This window comes from Ochotona princeps, chromosome 13 (assembly GCF_030435755.1).
Source record: "Ochotona princeps isolate mOchPri1 chromosome 13, mOchPri1.hap1, whole genome shotgun sequence".
In the NCBI taxonomy this organism is placed as follows: Eukaryota; Metazoa; Chordata; class Mammalia; order Lagomorpha; family Ochotonidae; genus Ochotona; species Ochotona princeps.
Genome location: NC_080844.1, coordinates 43,285,682 through 43,303,477, shown reverse-complemented (window position 1 = coordinate 43,303,477; position 17,796 = coordinate 43,285,682). Strand labels below are relative to the sequence as shown.

The 17,796-nt window shown below is 53.3% G+C and overlaps 1 protein-coding gene across 1 annotated transcript in view; it reads left to right on the top strand.

Annotated features, from left to right (window-relative positions):
* LOC131481627 (slit homolog 1 protein-like) overlaps positions 1 to 17,796 on the top strand; it is an 89,839-nt gene that overhangs the window by 5,482 nt on the left and 66,561 nt on the right. Inside the window, exons 2-4 of the mRNA XM_058671088.1 lie at positions 12,447 to 12,518; positions 14,354 to 14,425; positions 16,273 to 16,344. Coding sequence (XP_058527071.1) covers positions 12,447 to 12,518; positions 14,354 to 14,425; positions 16,273 to 16,344 — 216 coding nt within the window. The remainder of the gene's footprint in view (positions 1 to 12,446; positions 12,519 to 14,353; positions 14,426 to 16,272; positions 16,345 to 17,796) is intronic.

Genomic DNA, 17,796 nt, shown 5'->3' with positions numbered 1-17,796 from the left:
GCGAGGATTCAAGTGTGATACCTCTCCAAGGAGTCTGTGCACTGCTTGGGCAGTCAGCAGGTGCCACATGTACCCTACTGTTACTGTCATTATTGAGGTGACCGCTGGATCCCAGTGTGGCCCTCATAGCCCCTCCCCCACCAGGTGGCCACAGGCAGCCCTGGAGCACGTGGGACGGCTGGCCTTCTTCAGCCCGGCCACCAGCAGTGGGGGGCCATTCTCTTCTGGGGCTGGGCGAGGGGCGGCAGGGACAGGCAGCCTCTGCGTCAGGGGGAGCAGACGGGCACTTGGCGCGGTTGTGTGCCGGCATTAGCAGCTCGGCGGGGCTCTCTCTTAATGGGATTTTCTTCCCCAATGCTGTCATTATCGCCATACAAATACTTATTACCCAGAGCAGATGACGGCCGGGCCTTGGGCAGTAGCCAGGGAGCTGGGCTGATGGAGGGAGGCTGAGAGGGGGAATTGGCTCCCCCCCTTTTTTTTCATGGAACTTGGGAGCTGCCCTACCCCCTTCTGGAACCCAGCCTGTGGCAGACACACAGCTGTTGGGCACCTGCCATGTGTGTAGCTTCGAAAGCGGTTGCAGTGTGGACCCCAGCCACTTGGAGCTTGCAGCTGGCTGGAGGCGACAGCACAATTGTGTGAGGATGGCTTGGAGACTCAGAACATGGGGGCAGCCAGTGCAGGCTTTAATGCTCGGGTGGCCCTGTTTGAATTCTGACTGCATCTACTCCACCTGAGAGGTTGCAGGTGGACAGATGTGGGTGGTTGGGTTTCTTCGTCTATATAATGTGCATGATGACAGCACCTCCCAGTGAATCCCTGTGGGACAATTCAAGCCAATGCCTGGGCAGGGGTGGAGATTGAGAGCCACCAGATGGGAATGAGCCGAGGAGTCTGATGGTGGCAGCAGCGGGAGGTACAATCGGCCCTGGGCTTTGAAGGTGGGGAAAGACTTAGATAAGTAGAGGTGAAGTGAAGGTAAGTAGACTTGGGAGATAGTGTGTGGATGCCTACAGCTTTTTATTAAGCTCTTAGAAATAGTGAGTTTTAATAATTTTCAGAGTCGTACACACATCACCACAATCCAATTTTGATTTTTAATTTTTATTGATTTTGTTTACTTGGATGTCAAAGAGATAGGGACAGAGAATGAGAACTCTTTGGTCTTCTGGTTTACCCAATTGCTCATGAGAACCAGGAGTGGACCAGGGATATTCTTCACACCCATCCACCCCCTCCCTCTCTTCCCCACCTCCCGCCCAGGGCTGGCTTCCTCCCTCAGTGAGTTGTTCCTCCGACTGTGTGTTTTGGGCATAATGTCGTGGAAGTGTAGGAGCTGGTTATCTGTACCAGGGTCCTCAGGCTGCCTTCATTGGATCCCATCTCATGGTCACACTCAGGGTCATGATTTTTTTTTAGATTTATTTATTTTTATTGGAAAGTCAGATATACAGAGAGGAAGAGATACAGAGAGGAAGATCTTCTGTCTGATGATTCACTCCCCAAGTGGTCACAACAGCCAGAGCTGAGTCGATCTGATGCCAGGAGCCTGGAGCTTCTTCTGGGTCTCCCACGTGGGTGCAGAGTCCTAAGGCTTTGGGCCATCTCAACTGCTTTCCCAGGCCACAAGTAGGGAGCTGGATGGGAAGTGGGGCTGTTGGGACACAAAGCAGCGCCCATATAGGATCCTGGTGTGTGCAAGGCAAGGATTTTAGCCACTAGGCCACTGCACCGAGCCCAGGTCATGTTTTTTTTTTTTTTTTGCCAGGAAGGCTGGAAAAAGGATGCTGAGCCCCCTGGGGGTGGAGGCTGTGTGATTCCAGTTGGTCTCAGTTGGGATTTTTGCTTCTCCTCTGTGTAGGTGACAGGTGCCTGGTGGGAGACAGTCTGGAGCCACTTGTGCTTTCTGTGCTTGTGGGGCCCCATCCGCACTCTGGGTTCGTCTCTAAACTCCGTCCTTTCTTCTCCCGTAGCTGGCCTTCTGCTGGAACAAAGCACTTTCGCTCCCCTCCATCTGTTGGTTTGTTTATAGTGGGGTGGATTTCTGGATTATCCTCTTATTCACTGAACTATAATTTGTTACTCTCCTATTTATTTGGATGTTCAGACTGTCTCAGGGTTGGCTCATGGGACCCCTTTCAAGCGACTCTGTGTGGCTGCTTTGGACAAGACCCTCGAAACACCTGCCTCCCGCTCCCTAGGGGTTTTGAGTGGAGAGGGACACGTGGAGTTTTCAGAAATTCTGCTGCCTGCCTGGCTTTGGTGTGGGGAATAAAGGGGCTGGGGAGGGTGCCAGCTGGTGGTGGGGAAGTGAGCTGCTTGTAGTGACAGGGCTTTTGCCATCCTTGCTGTAGTCTTCTCTTTACTTTTCTTTTTTACTTTGATTTAAAAATGGTTTTAGACATACAGAAAAGTTGCAGAGAGAGTCTGGAGAGCCCCATATATCCCTCAAGCAGCTTCCTCCAGCTTCAGTGTCTTTCCTAACTGTAGTGTAGGTAATTAGACCACACAGCGGGGCGAGTGTTTGAAGCGGCACCGTTTGGGATGCCCACATTCCATACCAGATGCCAGGTTCCAGTGCCAGCCCTGCGTCCCTGCTGATGCACAGCCTGGGAAGGCAGTAAGTGATGGCTCACAGACTTGGGCCCTGCGACTCACACGGGAGACCCAGACTGAGTTCTGAGCTCCTGGCTTCAGCTTGGCTCAGCCCAGGCTCTTGTGAGTCATTTGGGAAGAGAACCAGCAGATGGAAGCTTTATTTGTGTGTCTCTCCAACTCTCTAGCTTTCAAATAAAATGAAAATTAAATGTGTGAATGTTTTCATTGAAAAAAGCTAGGAAATTAGCATTGTTACAGTACAATCAACAAAACCAGAGACTTTACCAGTCTTTACTGATTCTCCCTTTTTCTGTTCTAGGATCCAGTCCAAGCCGCTCATTACATCCAGTAGTCATATCTTCTTAGTCCCCTTCAATATGTGTGATTCCTCAGTCTTTTCTTGCTTTTTCCGATATTTACACTGCCACCTCTTAGTTAAGAGGGGTCTGCCAGGGTTCTCCACAGTGAAGTTTTCCATGTCTGTCTAATGACTGTGAGGGGGAGATGTTTTGGGGCTATGGGACTTTCTGTTTATCCTCAAATTCTCATCTCCTAATTTTAATATCCATTAATGGATCTTGCCCACCATAATTATTATCCAACTGTGATTTTCTGGCCCCCACCTTCCTCTACCTTTATTAATTGGAATTATTCTCTGAGGGAGAAAATTTCCTTCTGTTTTAATAAGGTGATTTCTTTGGTGGTTCCCAGAGCTTCGGGTTTCCTGAGGGTAGAGGCTACATTGTGGATCTTAGTGTCAGTTGCCTAGTGCACGCTGAGTGTATTGTTCATCCTTTTGTCGCTGTAACACATAGCTGAGAGGAGCCACGGATATGGAAGGGGGCTTTGTTGTGGCTCATGGTTTTGGGGATTCACAGTGTGGGGTTAGGTGTCCCCACTGGTCTGTATCAGCTTAGGGTGGCAGTTGGCAGTGGAGGACACTGTGTGAGGAGTCAGGGAGCTGAACCTCAGGGGTCTTTCTTCCCCACTGGGTGTCTGTCTCCATAAAGCAGTCGTGATTTGACTGTGAGGGCTGCACGCCACTAACCTAATCTGGTCGGTTGTTGAGGCCCCACTTTCGTTCTTTCCTTTTAAAAGATTTTTTATTTTTATTTCTATTTGAAAGGCAGATTTTACAGAAAGGAGAAAGAGAGAGAGGGAGATCTATCCACTGATCCACTCCCTAAATGGCTACAACAGGCATAATTGAGTTCATCCAAAGCCAGGGGACAGGAGCTTCTTTTGGGTCTCCCACATGGGTGCAGGGCTCAAAAGGGCCATCTTCTGCTGCTTTCCCAGGTCATAAGAAGGGATCTGGGTCAGAAACAGAGCAACTTGGAATTGGAGTGATGCCCATATGGGATGCCGGTGCCAAAGGCAAAAGCTTAGCCAGGTACACCATTCTGAAGTCAAGATGAGGACCCATGAGGTGTCCTGGCAAACGCTGAAGAATGAGAGGAACTCATGCACACCTGTGTGCTGGACATGAACAGCTGGGGTTGGGTATGCGCTAAAGACCCATGTGTTCAGACCTTAATGCCCAGTGCCTGTGCTCAGGATAGAACATGAAACAATCATGGTGTTAAAAGTGGGGGCTCAGTGCGCTTGAGCTGAGCCCTGGAGTCAGACATACCGGGAGTCTGACTGGTTTCCTTGCCATTTTGCAAAGGCAACTGGGGCATTTTGGATTCCAGAGAGTGTCAGGAACACAGCTTTGGAAGCCGTGGGGAGCTGGGGTGTCCTGAGGAAGGAAGTGTGTCCCCTGAGGAGCCCCCAAGGGCTGCCTTTGGCTTCCACCTGTGTCATAGGGACAGTGCCCTTCTCTCTGCTCCCGGGAGCTCTGGCTGAATAACACTTGTGGATCTGGCTGAATAACACTTGTGGATTTGAAGGTAGCCGAGTCAGGGTGGAAGGAAAAGAAATGGGGAAGGGAGAGGAGGGCCGCGGCCACTGCATGGAGCTGCCTTTCTGCCCGCTGATGAGGTCAAGGCTGGAACCAGAGATGGTGTGGGGAGGTCACTGGAGAATCCAGAAGTGGGTAGCAGAGGGTGTGCCTGGGAAAGGTGTTCCAGAAGCTTGCATAGAAGACAGGCATGGGGTCAGGTGACAGGGGAGAGGGATGCAGGAGCCGGCACGTAGGGAGTGGGGGAAGGGAGAGGCAGCCAGGGATGGGTGGGAGCAGGGAGAGGTGAGGGGGGCTTGTGAACAGTGTCATGGTCACCCCGCCCTGTACTAGGAGTGGCATGCTTTGCCCGATCCCCAGCCTTGGGAGAGGGCACAGTTCACCCCTGCGAGCAAGTTCAGAGACGTGGGGCCAGCTGTTTGGGACAGACTACTACCTGCTGTTGGAGAGCTGAGTCCCCGATCTCCAGGGTCAGGTTTAAATGCAGCTACCCCTCTGCCCATCTTAGAGGGACTGGCTTCATTAATTTACTCATTCATTCTTTCATCAGAACCTCATGGATTACTTACAAAGCATTTGTTTGTGCACAGTGTTAGGAACTGTGAAGGCCTCCTGCCTGCATGTACTGGGTGAGGACAGGCCAGCACAGGGAGTGGGGTGTCCAGTGCGGGGGCAGAGGGTGCAGGGAAGTGGTGATGCTTGTGTGGTCAGCTTCAGGGTGTGAGAGGGGGTGTGCAGTGAGCAGGGAGGAGCCAACAGGCCAAGGGTGGGAGGCTCTGTGACTGTCAGGGGGGCCCAGGCTGCCAGGCTGTGGCTTTGGGGCAGGCCATGGACTGGGAAGGGGCTGAACCGAGCAAGGTGGGCCTCAGAACAGAATGGGCCATGGAGTTGGGATTCAGAGTAGGGTCCTGAGTACCTCACACTCAGGAGGATGACTCTTGTGGGGGAAAAATACCCTGAGTCTGAGTGTAGCAAGGACTGGGGGTAGGGTGGGGAAAGGAGACCTGTACACCTCGGGGGTTTTTTCTGTTGTGGAGAATGGTGGTGGGGGCGGGCAAAGGCACCTCACAGATGCAGCCTGGGACCACCTGAGTCCTGGCAGCACTGCCTTGGGCATGGCCTCCTGCACACCCACACAGTGTTGTCACAGTGACCTGGGAGGCGGGGGTGGGGGCAGGTGGAAGGAATGCAGGAGCCAGATGCACCTGCAGCTCCGACATGAGTCCTTGACACCCATGTGGGAGACCCGGATGGAGATACCTTTGGCCTGGCTCAGCCCTGACTACTGTGGGCAGTTAAGGAGTAAACCAGCACAGATGAGAGATCTCTCTTTCTTTCTTTGTATTCCAAATAACTTTTTTTTTTAAAGATTTACTTGTTTGGGTCTAGTGTGATGGCTCAGTAGCTAAATCCTCTCCTTGCATGCACTGGGATCCCGTATGGGTACTAGTTCATGTCCCAGCTGCTCCACTTCCCATCCAACTCCCTGCTCATGATCTGGGAAAGCAGTAGAGGATGGCCCAAAGCCTTGGGACAGTGTACCTGCATGGGAGACCTGAAAGAAGCTCCTGACTTTTGGCTTTGGATTAGCTCAGCTCTAGCCATTGACTTGTTTACTTTTATTGGAAAGGCAGATTTATGGTAAGGAGAGACAGAAACAAAGATCTTCCATTCCCAAATGGTTCATTCCCCAAATGGCTGTGATGGTTGGAGTCAAATGGTCTTCTGGGTCTCTCACATGGATGCAGAGTCTTAAGGGCTTGAACCATCTCCATTGCTTTCCCAGGCGATAAGCAGGGAGCTGGATCAGAAGTGGAGTGGCCAGGACACGAACTGGCGCCCACATGGGATGCCAATGCAGCAGATGGAGGCTTAACTTGCTACTTCACATCACCCGCCCCTTGAGGAGGTGGTTGCTACAGGATGGCAGTCTCTGTGGGTGTGGCTTTTTCAGGGCTGATGTCCTTTTGAGGAGAACATTTATTCTTCTGCTTTTACAAGTAGGAGGGGCAGGAAGCATGGAAATCCAATCTACTATCTGACATATATCAATTAAAAAATAGTTGAAGGACAGAGCGATATTTTCCCATCTACTGCTCCATTCTTCCAATGCTGACAACAGCTGAGGCTGGGCTCGCAGCTGGGAACTTAATCCAGGTCTCCCTTGTGGGTGGCAGTGACCCCAGTACCTGCTGCCTCCCCAGGTACACATCAAGAGCAGGCTAACATTGGGAGCAGAGCCAGGCTTCCAGTCTGGCAGTAAATGTGGGATGCAGGTATCCCAAGTGGTGTAGGAACTGCTGGACTAAACACGTGCCCCTAAAATATTCCCACATTCAAGAAACATGGAAATGTTGATCACATGCTGTGTACTGTGTTAGGGCCGGGGTGCAATATGGGATAAAATCTGACACCATCTGCTTTGTTCTTATCCCATCTGGGGACTGAGACGTCAAAGACCCCTGCCCTGCCCACTCCTTCTCCAGATTCACGCAAAATTGGCCCTGACTTGGATCACAGAGGAGCAGGTCTGACTGTTCTTTGGGTCTGGGAAAGGAAGGCTTAGCAATGAGGGGAAAGGCTGGAGGGATCTGGGCAGAGAGGAGGACCTGGCATGCTCAAGGGCCCTGGCATAGGAGGGAGCGGACTGAAGAGGAGTGATTAGTGCGACGGGGCAGGCTGCGCCAGAACTTGCCATTCGTGCTAAGAGATTTTTGTCTTGATTCCAGGAGCCCTGGGGACTCATTGAAGGGTTGAAGTGGGGAGTGACCTGATCAGATTTGCATCTTGAACAGACCACTCTGGCTGAGACCCGAAGAACAGATTGGAGAGGAGCCAGAGTGACCGCAGCAAGTCCTTTCCAGGGCTCTGCAGGGCTGCTGGTCGGAGCCGGGCCAGTATGCAGGGAGGGTTTGGGTCTCTGTATAGGACCCCTTTCTCACTGTTTGGGCAGTGACCAGGCAGGGACATTCTTCCCACAGCTCTCTGGTCTGTTAAAGGAAGCTTGTGAGCCTGGGAGAGCTGGCTCCTTTGCAGGAGACACATTGCATACATGACAAGTTTCTGTGGACCTTGCAGGCAGGGCTTGTTTTTGGAGGGCAATTGAGCTCCCCTGGACCCCTGTAGCCACTGCTGGCTCAGGCCACTGTGGGGACATTCTGAGTGACTACAGTGAAGCTCAAACAGCTCCCACATACCCCTTGGGGCCCGGACGGCCACTTCTGCCCTCCTGGGAAGTCCTGGCATCCTTTGCTTCATCACAGCTACTCAGATGCTGTGGGCAGCGAGGTGGTCTGTGCTCCTTGAGAGAATAAAGTGTGTGCCACCTCTAGCTTGTTCCTGGTCTTTGCCATCCTGGGTTAGCTGGCGAGAGTGGCTTGCTCCTATGCGTTCAGCCTGGTTCCATCCTCAGGGATTCCCTAGCGCCCTTTAGAACCTTGCCATGTTCAGACACATCTTTGTGTTTGTGTTTGCCCCTGTCTGGTCATCTGCATGGTGAACAGTTATCCTGATCAGTTGCCTTATCTACCGTGGCGGCTCAAGAAGGAAGGGGTTGGGGGTCGTGAAATACATCAGGTGTCTTCCATAACCTAGGACCAAGAAATCCCGTTCTAGGAACATTCTTGTCCTCCCAGTGCCCACCAGCCTCCCGCGGAGTTGCTTCACATTGAACCTTGCTAAGAGGGGCCAGGGATCTTGAAAAGAGGAATCAGGGGGTGACTCAGCAACCTGGGGCTCCTGAATGAGGGGCACTTGAGAGCAAAAGGAGCAAGGGCACCGTTGTCCAGCGTCAGGACCGCACAGGGGGCTAGTGCACAGCAAGCCAGCTAGGCTCATTTGCTAATTCATCTCCACCAGACAGGAGCTGCACCCAGAGGAAGCCGACTAGGGAGAAAACATTCTAGAATAGGAAGGGAAGTTCTTTCTGTGGGATGGGATTACGTGAGATTTTAATTTTTTTCCTTTCTTATTTGAGAAAACGAAAAAATGTCAAGAATGTGCATATATTACCCTATTTTTAAATGTGACAACCTGAATATTATACTGGCTTATAAAAATATAAATGCCCTTAAAAACATCCAAGCAATGCAGAAAAGTTAAAAAAAAAAAAAAAAAGAAGCTAGAGTCATCTGGAGTCTCACTGTTGTGCATTTGAAACCATCACTCTGTGTACACACGGCTCCAGCTCATTGAGCACGCACCCTTGTGTGGGGGTGTATGCATGTGTGCATACATGTATAGTTGCATGTGTGTTGGCAGGTGTGCAGGTGCGTGTGTGTGTCCCCCATGTGTGCATGGGTATGTGCCTCTTAGAATGTGGATTGCCTTGTGATGCTTTCTTACCCTCTGTCATGGACAGACTTGCTTGTGAAAACAACCCAATCTGGACCATGTTAAATGGCTCCTCACAAATGTGCTGGATTCAAGTGTATACATGCCTGTGTGCCTGGCCTGTGTGTGTGTGTGCGCGCCCTATGAATGTCCATTTAAGTTGCTTTACATTTGTGCTCTTAGAACCAATGCTGTCATACTGTTAGAACAGAGAAGAAACAAGACATGGGTTAGGGTGCTGTTGTCCCACATTGGAGTCTCCACATTTGTTTTTGGCTCTTGCTCTTGATCCCAATTCCTACTCATGCAGACCCTGGGTGGAGGGCAAGGGTGATGGCTCAAATAATGGGGTGCCAGCCACCCACTCAGGAGTCTGGGGTTGAGTTCCCAGCCCCTGGCTTTGGCCTTGGCCCTGGCCCAGCTGTTGCAGACAGTCAGGGAGTGAACCAGAACATGTGAATGTCCTCTTGGCTATCTGCCTCTCAATTAATTATTAATCAGTTAAAAACAACTTCACTGAAAGTGCCTTGCAGTTTGGGGATGGGGATGGGATTGTCATAGAACAAGCTCAGGATTTGGGGCTGGTCAGGTGAGGCTCATGTTGGGTAGAGCCAGGTGGGAATCACTGTGGCTGTTCCTCAGAGGGCCAGTCAGTGCAGTGAGGGCCTTCCCAAGCTCTGACACCCTGAAGGCTGGGCCAGCCCCTGAGGGCCTGTGAGAAAAGAGAGGAGCATAGGGACCTGTGTCTCCAGTTGCTTACCCATACTAGGAGCCAGGTCAAGGGCAGGGGCAGTGCCAGGAAAGTCTGGTGGGCTTGTCAGTGTGGAGCCACAGTCTGACCTGCAGGAAAGGCTTGGGTCCCAGGAGTGGATGACGTGGCTTCTGCCACTTACCTGGGGGTGTGTGGGGGAGACATTGGCTTTGTGGTGCTGCTCTTGTGTTATCTGTAAGATGGGTGCAAGGCTCTCTGAAGATGACCAGTGCTGAGGGGTTGATGCTGGTAACAGGTGCTGCTGTTCTTTTAAACACATTTTAAATTAAGTAATTATGAGAGTGTGAGCGAGTGCCAGTGCCTGCTGCTGGTTCCCTGCCAAAATGCCTGTAGCATCTCAGGCTGGGTCAGGTGGAAGCAGGAGCCAGGAACTCATTCCAAGTTGCCCACATGGGTGGCAGGGACCCAAGGTCGTGAGCATCGCCTACTGCCTCCCAGGGTCCGCATCAGCAGGAAGCTGGCACTGGGCGCCTTCAATACATCTGAGCCACTAGACCAACGACTTGCCTCAGGACACAAGCCAGGCACACTCCCTGCACACAGTGAGAACAGGGTCTTGCTTCCAATGTGGTCTGGACTTTAGCCAGGCTTGTGGCTGTGCCTGGATCTTCTCATCAAAGTTGGGTGACTAGGGTGTTTGCGCGCATGAGTGCCTCTGCATGTGCGTGTGTGGGCATGTGTCTGTGTGTACATGCCTGCATGTGCCAGTGTGCATACATGCCCATGTGTGCATGTGTCTCTGAGTGTACATGCCTCTGGGTGTGCCTGGCCTATGTGTGTGCGTGCCTGTGTGTTCCTGTACGTGAACATGGCTGTGTGTATAAGGGGGAACACTTGGGTTTGCTATAGAGCAGATAAGTGACAGTGATGAGAAAGCTTGGGAGGTGGCCTGATTGTGGGTGGCAGCTGCCACCCCAGAGATTAGATGTTGAAGGGGCAGCTGGGGCCAGAGCCAGGGCTTGGAGAGAGTGGAACATGTGTGATTCAATGGAAGAACTTTCTGGGACATAGGGTATTGCTCCCAGAGTGGCCTGCCTGGCTTCCCCAGGCTGCAGAAGCTTCTAGGGAGAGTAGCAACCAGCACAGGCTGAGCGAGTGAGGCAAGAGTGCTGGGGCCAGCCAGCCAGCCAGCCTCTAAGGCAGGGTCATCGTCTAAGGGGTCCAGGGTCTGTGAGAGAGTGTTTTCAGTGGACAGCAGGGCGATCCTGGAGCAGGGGCCAGGACCAGATGGTGTGAGAGAGCAGCAGCTGCAAGCCTGGCCCCGGGTCTGAGTAGGGGGCCCTGGAAAGGTGGGCTCTACCTCCTTCTCCCTCTACCATTCCCCTGACCACTGTAGGCCTGGCCCCAGATCTGAACAGGGGGTCCTGGAAGGCTGGGCCCTGTCCCCTGCCTGCTGTTGCTGGCCTGGTTTCTTCAGGCTCCTGCTACAAGTCCTTTCTGGCTCCGTACTGGTTTCTCAAGCCCCTGCTGACCCACAGCCACTGCCCCAGGCCCGTGCCACTGCTCTCAGCTCTCAGTCTGTCTGTTATGTCCCAGGCTCCAGGTTGACTCTGGGGTCTTCCCCAGAGTGTCAGCTCTCTCCTTGCTGGGCAGCCCTTCCTGGTGTTATGGGCTTCAGCACCCTGAGCGAGCATGGCCCGCCCTGCTGTTTCCTGCTCAGAACATGAATACCTTCTGGGAACAGGCCACCACCAGATGATGAATTGCATTGTCCCATTTTGTAGAAGAGGACACTGAGGCTGGCAAGCAATCCAGCTGGGTGGACTCTCTCACTGGCCTGAGTCTACTTCCATTTCTGGGAGAATGTCTTATTTTGTTTTTTTTTTTTTTTTTTTAAGATTTATTCATTTTATTTTTTTATTTTATTATTTTTTAAAGATTTTATTTATTTTTATTACAAAGTCAGATATAGAGAGGGGGAAGAGACAGAGAAAAAGATCTTCTGTCCGATGTTTCACTCCCCAAGTGAGCCGCAACGGGCCGGTGCGCGCCAATCCGATGCCGGGAACCAGGAACCTCTTCCAGGTCTCCCACGCGGGTGCAGGGTCCCAACACATTGGGCCGTCCTCAACTGCTTTCCCAGGCCACAAGCAGGGAGCTGGATGGGAAGTGGAGCTGCCGGGATTAGAACCGGCGCCCATATGGGATCCCGGGGCGTTCAAGGCGAGGACTTTAGCCGCTAGGCCACGCCGCCGGGCCCAGATTTATTCATTTTATTACAGCCAGATATACACAGAGGAGGAGAGACAGAGAGGAAGATCTTCCATCCGATGATTCACTCCCCAAGTGAGCCGCAACGGGCCGGTGCGCGCCAATCCGATGCCGGGAATCTGGAACCTCTTCCGGGTCTCCCACGCGGGTGCAGTGTCCCAATGCATTGGGCCGTCCTCTCCTGCTTTCCCAGGCCACAAGCAGGGAGCTGGATGGGAAGTGGAGCTGCCGGGATTAGAACCGGCGCCCATATGGGATCCCGGGGCGTTCAAGGCGAGGACTTTAGCCGCTAGGCCACGCTGCCGGGCCCGGGAGAATGTGACTGCAACCGGATGGGCTGTTCCCAGGCAGGAGCTGTGCTTTTGGTTCCTGCAGTACTCAGTGATGCATCCCACACTTGTCACTCAGCGACCCCTACATCTGTCACTTGGTGACCCACCCCATGACTGTCACTCCTGCTGGCTACACCTCTGCTGCACACAGCTCTGCTGGCCTTGATGTGGACTTGGCATTCAAGGGCTCAGCTGGAAGCCCCAGTGACTGGCTGGGGCCATGTGGAACAGGCACTGGGGTTGAGCCTGGCCTGGCTACCCCTCCACCTTCTCCTTCTCTCCTCTCCTTCCCCAGGGAACTCAATGGCAATAACATCACCCGGATCCACAAGAATGACTTTGCGGGCCTCAAGCAGCTGCGGGTGCTGTGAGTAGGGGGTGCTGCCTCTCATGAACTCCCGCCCGCCCCTTTCCCGGCAGTGGCCATGGGAATCTCCGTAGAGCCTGGCTGTGGGTTGGAGGGCTAGGGGCCATGCACTGGGGTCAGTCTGGGGGACACCCTGTGGGGGCGGAGTCCTGGCTGAGAGGAGCGGAGTCCCACAGAGGGGTCCAAACAGCGACTGTGGTTGTGGAGGCTGGGAGTCCTGGGGAAAGGGACGGGAAGGCGAGGTAGCATGTGATGGATGGCAGGACTGGTCTTCCTGGCCTGGCTGCAGCCGGTCACCTCCTGCTCTGTGCTGCCACGGCCTTTCCTGTGTGTGCAGGGATTGCTGCTGTCTCCTCTTCCACCTCTGACCTTGGTGAACTTGACCTCCCTGAAGGTCCCATCTCCAAATATAGTCACTGTGGGAGTTGGGGCCTCAGTGGATTGTGGGAGACCTGACTGGACACAGAGTAGTCCCAATGTTACCGTGAACCTGCACCCAGAAAGGTTCCCCAACAAGGATACCCCCTGACTTGAGTCAGGGGATGCTGAAGACAGAAGGAATGCACATTTGTGGCATGGGTTGCAGCCACATCTCTCCTGGGCTTGGTTGCTCGATGGGAAGGGAGCCACACATGGCACCTGCCCTGCCAGATCTCCTGGCCATCCTGGTCTCTCCTGTCCGGCCCAGGGCAGACTCTCAAGATAATGGATACTTCTCCCACGTCAACTTGGTCTTGGCTGGCTGCAGGAAATCCAGTGCCAGAAGATCACAGGATCTGTCACTCTCTGCCCCCAGGGGGAGTGCAGGGTCCCAGGGGTTCCATATTTCAGGTCCTGGCTCTGCAGTTCTGAGAGGCCTTGGGGACCATGGCCCATCCTCTCAGTTCAGAGGGACAGGTCCTTGGCAGTGGCTTCACTCCTCGCCTCCGCTCTCTTTTGTTCTTGGAACCAGGAGTCGCTCTCTCTGTGGGTTTCACTCTCTTTTCTTCTCTCTCTATCCTTTCTTTCTCCCTCCTTTCTCTCTGTCCCTCTTCTCCATCTCTCCCTCCTCTTCTCTCTCCTTCTCCTCTCCCTTCTCTCTTCTATCTCTCTGCCTCTCTCCCTCTTCTTTCCATCCCTCTCCCTCCTCACTCCTCTGTCCCTCTCTTCTTTCCTCTCTCCACCCCTCCCCCCTTCTCTCTCTTTCTCTTCCTCTCCTTCAGGCCTCTAACAAAGAAGTGTCTGGTGGCAGCTCTATCTCCTGCTCCACCCCTGCAGGGCCAATTAAGCCACCTGTTTCTTTGATGTCTCAAAAATGACCACGTGATGGTCACTCCATGGTAGCAACTACTGCTCACCCCCTGCCCTCAGCAGACACTGTGGGTTTCAGAGCTTGCCAGCAGTGAGAGGCGTGGAGTCCCATGGAGCTGGTGGACGGCACCCACTCTTTATTTCAGCAGATGGGATTGGGAGGAGCCAAGGGGCGGGCAGAGCATGCTGGCTGCATGTGTGGGATCTGCCCAGTTGGCAAGGCTCCCCTCCTGCAAGGCTGGCCATAGGCAGGCCCCTGTGCCCGCAGCTCCAAGCCCTCCCCAGCACACCTTTTGAGTGGTGACTGCCAGGGTGGATGGCCAGAGAACCTGAGGTGCACCTTGCTGCCAAAGTGGGTGTGCTGAGGGGCCCATGCAGGGGAACTTGCAGGGCTGTGAGCTGAGGAGTCTACTTGGGCCGGGGTGTGGGTCTCTCCCCCTCATTGACATTGCCTAGCAGTTTGCCCCACTCCTCCCTCAAGCGGCTGGCTCTGGGAGCCTCTGCCCAGCAACCTGTAGTGTCTCTCTGCCTCTCTGCTTCCCCAGGCAGCTGATGGAGAACCAGATCGGAGCTGTGGAGCGTGGGGCTTTCGACGACATGAAGGAGCTGGAGAGGCTGTGAGTATCAAGGGCTCGGGGCCCACAGGGTGGCAGGGCTGATGCTGCAGGGAGGCGGTGCCTGGGGAGGGGCCTACACGTGGCGGGCTGGCTGTTGTTAGAGACAGGAGCAGCTGCAGCTGAGGGACAAGGCAAGGCAGGGGTGGGCTGGGAGCCCTCAGTGCGGCTCTCTCTGTGGCCGGGATCCACCTGTTCCATCATTACTGCCTCCCAGGGTGCATATCAGCAGGAAGCTGGAGCTGGGGACTGAGCCCAGGCACTCCCACACAGGCCGTGGGTGTCTTACCTGCCAGGCCAAATGCCCATCTTGGTTTTTCCTCTCAGTATAGATGCTAAGTAGACCTTTGTGTTGTTTCTTTTCTGTACTCCACGTGTAGCCCTGATTTTTTATGACTTCTGATTTTTGGTTTTTTGAAGATGGAGTGAACTTCTTAAATAGGCCCTTGGCACTGAGTTGAGTGGAGAGTTCTAGAATTTTATATCAATTCTCTCCCCACTTAGTCTTGAGGCCTCTAACAAGCAGCTTTTCTTTTCATGAATGAGTCTTTTTAAAGCATCCAACTTGGTCTTTATAACCCCACTGGGTATTTCATTCATTCGTGGATTCCTTTAGAAGTTATCACATGAGTAAATTGACAGACATTTCTCTGGAGCAAAAAGGTGTGGAAATGGACAAAATTGTGAGTGAAGAAGCAGAAATGTGCACCCTGGGGAGCCAGGGCACCTGCTGGCTCCCTGCTGCCAGGTGGAAGTAGACCTTGTTCCCATGTGGGCCTGTAGAGGCCACCAAGATGAGAAATGAGGGGAATGCAAGCTCCCACAGCCCGCGTCTACCCCCTCAGCCATGACCTGGGCAAGGCATTGAGCCCATCTCTCCAAGAGGAACAGCCCCGCGTCCCGGCACCCTCTTCCTCCATCAGCAGACATCCTGTGGGCACCTGCTCAAGCTCAGCCTCCTGGGGAGGCTGGATGCGGAGACATGAGGTGATGTCATGTTTGGGAGAAGGAAGCCCATTACCTCTGGGATGATGCCAGAGTGTTTATCCCTGTGCTTGGCAGAAAGCAAGGGCCAATGAGGGAGGATTCTACTACTATTATTGATATTTGAGGTTTCCTGTAAGCCCCTAACCATTCCCGGTTCCTTCAGTGACCTTAAACTTAGTATTGAACTCTTCCTCCTAAATGTTTTTCAGAGACTGAAACCAGAAAGCCAGTGACTGGCCAGGGAAAGTGCATGCAGGGTTCATGTAGGGAATGAGACTGGGGAACTTGGAGGTGGCTCGCTGCTGTCCTCTCTTCTGTGTGGTACGCTCAGGGGCAGAGCTGCCTGATGTCATAGGCCCCTCAGCCTCCACGTGTATGTTTGTTCCTCAGGGCTCTGGAAGAGGCAGCCTCTGAGTCGGTCCTCCAGAGGCCGTGCCTGAGACCTTGCAGCTTTTAACACCACCCAGGTGGCACCATGGAGCATGTCTTCTTGGTGGGCTGAGCTGATGCCTGGGAGAGATCAAGAAGCTGTTATGGGGCTGGGCAGCCTAGTGACCAAGATGCTTAAATTCCTGGGCTCAGCTCCCAGTTCTGGCTCCTGATTTTAACTTCCTGCCAGTGCACATCCTGGGAGGCAACAGATGGCAACCCAAAGAGTTGGATTCCTGTCGCCCAAAAGGGAGACCTGGATTAAGTCCCTGGCCCAACCTCAGCTGCTGTGGGTGTTTGGGGAGTGAACCAGGGGATGGGAGCTCTCTTTGTCTCTCTAACGATAATGATCATCATCATAATAACAAAGCAATAAAGTCCTTAAAGTTTCCTGGGTAGTTAAGTGACTGGCAGCTCTCTCTTCTCTCCTTTAGCCGACTGAACCGGAACCAGCTGCATGTGCTCCCAGAACTGTTGTTCCAGAATAACCAGGCTCTGTCCAGACTGTGAGTGCTGCTCTCTCTGGTCTCATCCCATGGCGTGGTGGAAGGGCGGGTGGTGTTCTTGGTGCCCTAGAGCTGCTTGGCTGGCAAGAGTGGCTCAGGGCCTCTGGACCAGGCTTTCTCATTGGAGGGTGCTATGCTGGGCATTTCTCCATGGGCAGCCGCTGGGGGACCCCACACTGCCTTTAGTCCCATGTGGTACTACTGGCAGTGAGTGCCAGGTGTTCTGGCTATGGGCACACCTGCCGATGCGAGGCAAGACCAGCTTCCCACATGCTGCTCCCTGCCTTGGGTTGTGCTGGTTTCATTCAGCTAAGCCTTTCTTGAACCTGGAGTTTCGGTTGTCAGCTCAAACACCCTTAGGGTGACGTGGTCCATGGGTTTATTAGTGCAGTGGAAAAGCATCTTGGTGTCGCTGTCAGCACTTTCCTTTACATTTAAAAGCTCACTGGGACTCCTTCTCCTGCTTGCTGAGCCCCTGTGTCTGTCTTTCCATTATCTGGTCTATTTTGGGGTCTGGGGTTGGACAGGATATTTAGGATTGACTGAGGACTCTCTCCTGTAGCTCCTTGGCCTGTGGCCCTGCAGTCTGTTCTTGGATGCCCCTAGGGACAGGAAGCTCACCACCTCACATGGTCAATTTCCTTTTTGGATAAGTCTACATGTGAGAGGTTCTGAGCTGGGGGGAATTTTGAATCCCAGCAGCTCCAATTTCCTTCCTCCCAGTTGGCTTTTGACAGGATTGTGACAGCCCTGTCTTTCTTCAAAAATGCATTCCAACCATCTTTTCCCCTGGTCTCCTTTTGCACTGTTTGTATCCTTCTACACTCCTTTAGCCTTTCTGACCATTGCCCTCACTCTGCTGGCAGGACCTGCCCGGTTGGGTCCCCTCCCTGGCAGCCATTGCTGACTCCCCTGTCCTCTACTCTGCAGGGTTCCGAGCAGTAGCCATCAAGTACGGGGCCCCACATGGAGCTGCCCTCATGGACTGTGAACCACCCCCAGACCCCTCCGGTACCTCCCAGCCCATTGCTTAGGGCTTCTTATTCCAGGGGGCCACCCTTTTTGGCCAAGCCTTCCATGGTAGGATGGGTAATGTTCCTCCCTTGTTTGCTCCAGGACCATCAGGCTGCGTCCGTGGTACCTCCAGGCTTGTAGGTGGCCTCTGTGCACGTTCTGTGTCCCTGGCAGCTCAGAGTGAGTGCCCAGCCTGCAGGAGTGTGGTGCTGCATGCCTAGTGGCTCGTCTAACGCATGTGGGACCCTGGAAGGCAGTCAGGGTTCTGGCAAGGCACAGCCGTGGAGGGTCCTGCTGTCTGCAGAATGCCCATGGGGCTTTTTTCTTTGCTGTATTTCTCAGCTGTTCTCTGAGAAGCCTGTGAAGTCTTTATGGTAGGAAAACTCCCTATTTTTATGGGGAATGCAAAGCCTTGTGGTCTGAGTTGAACTGAGTATA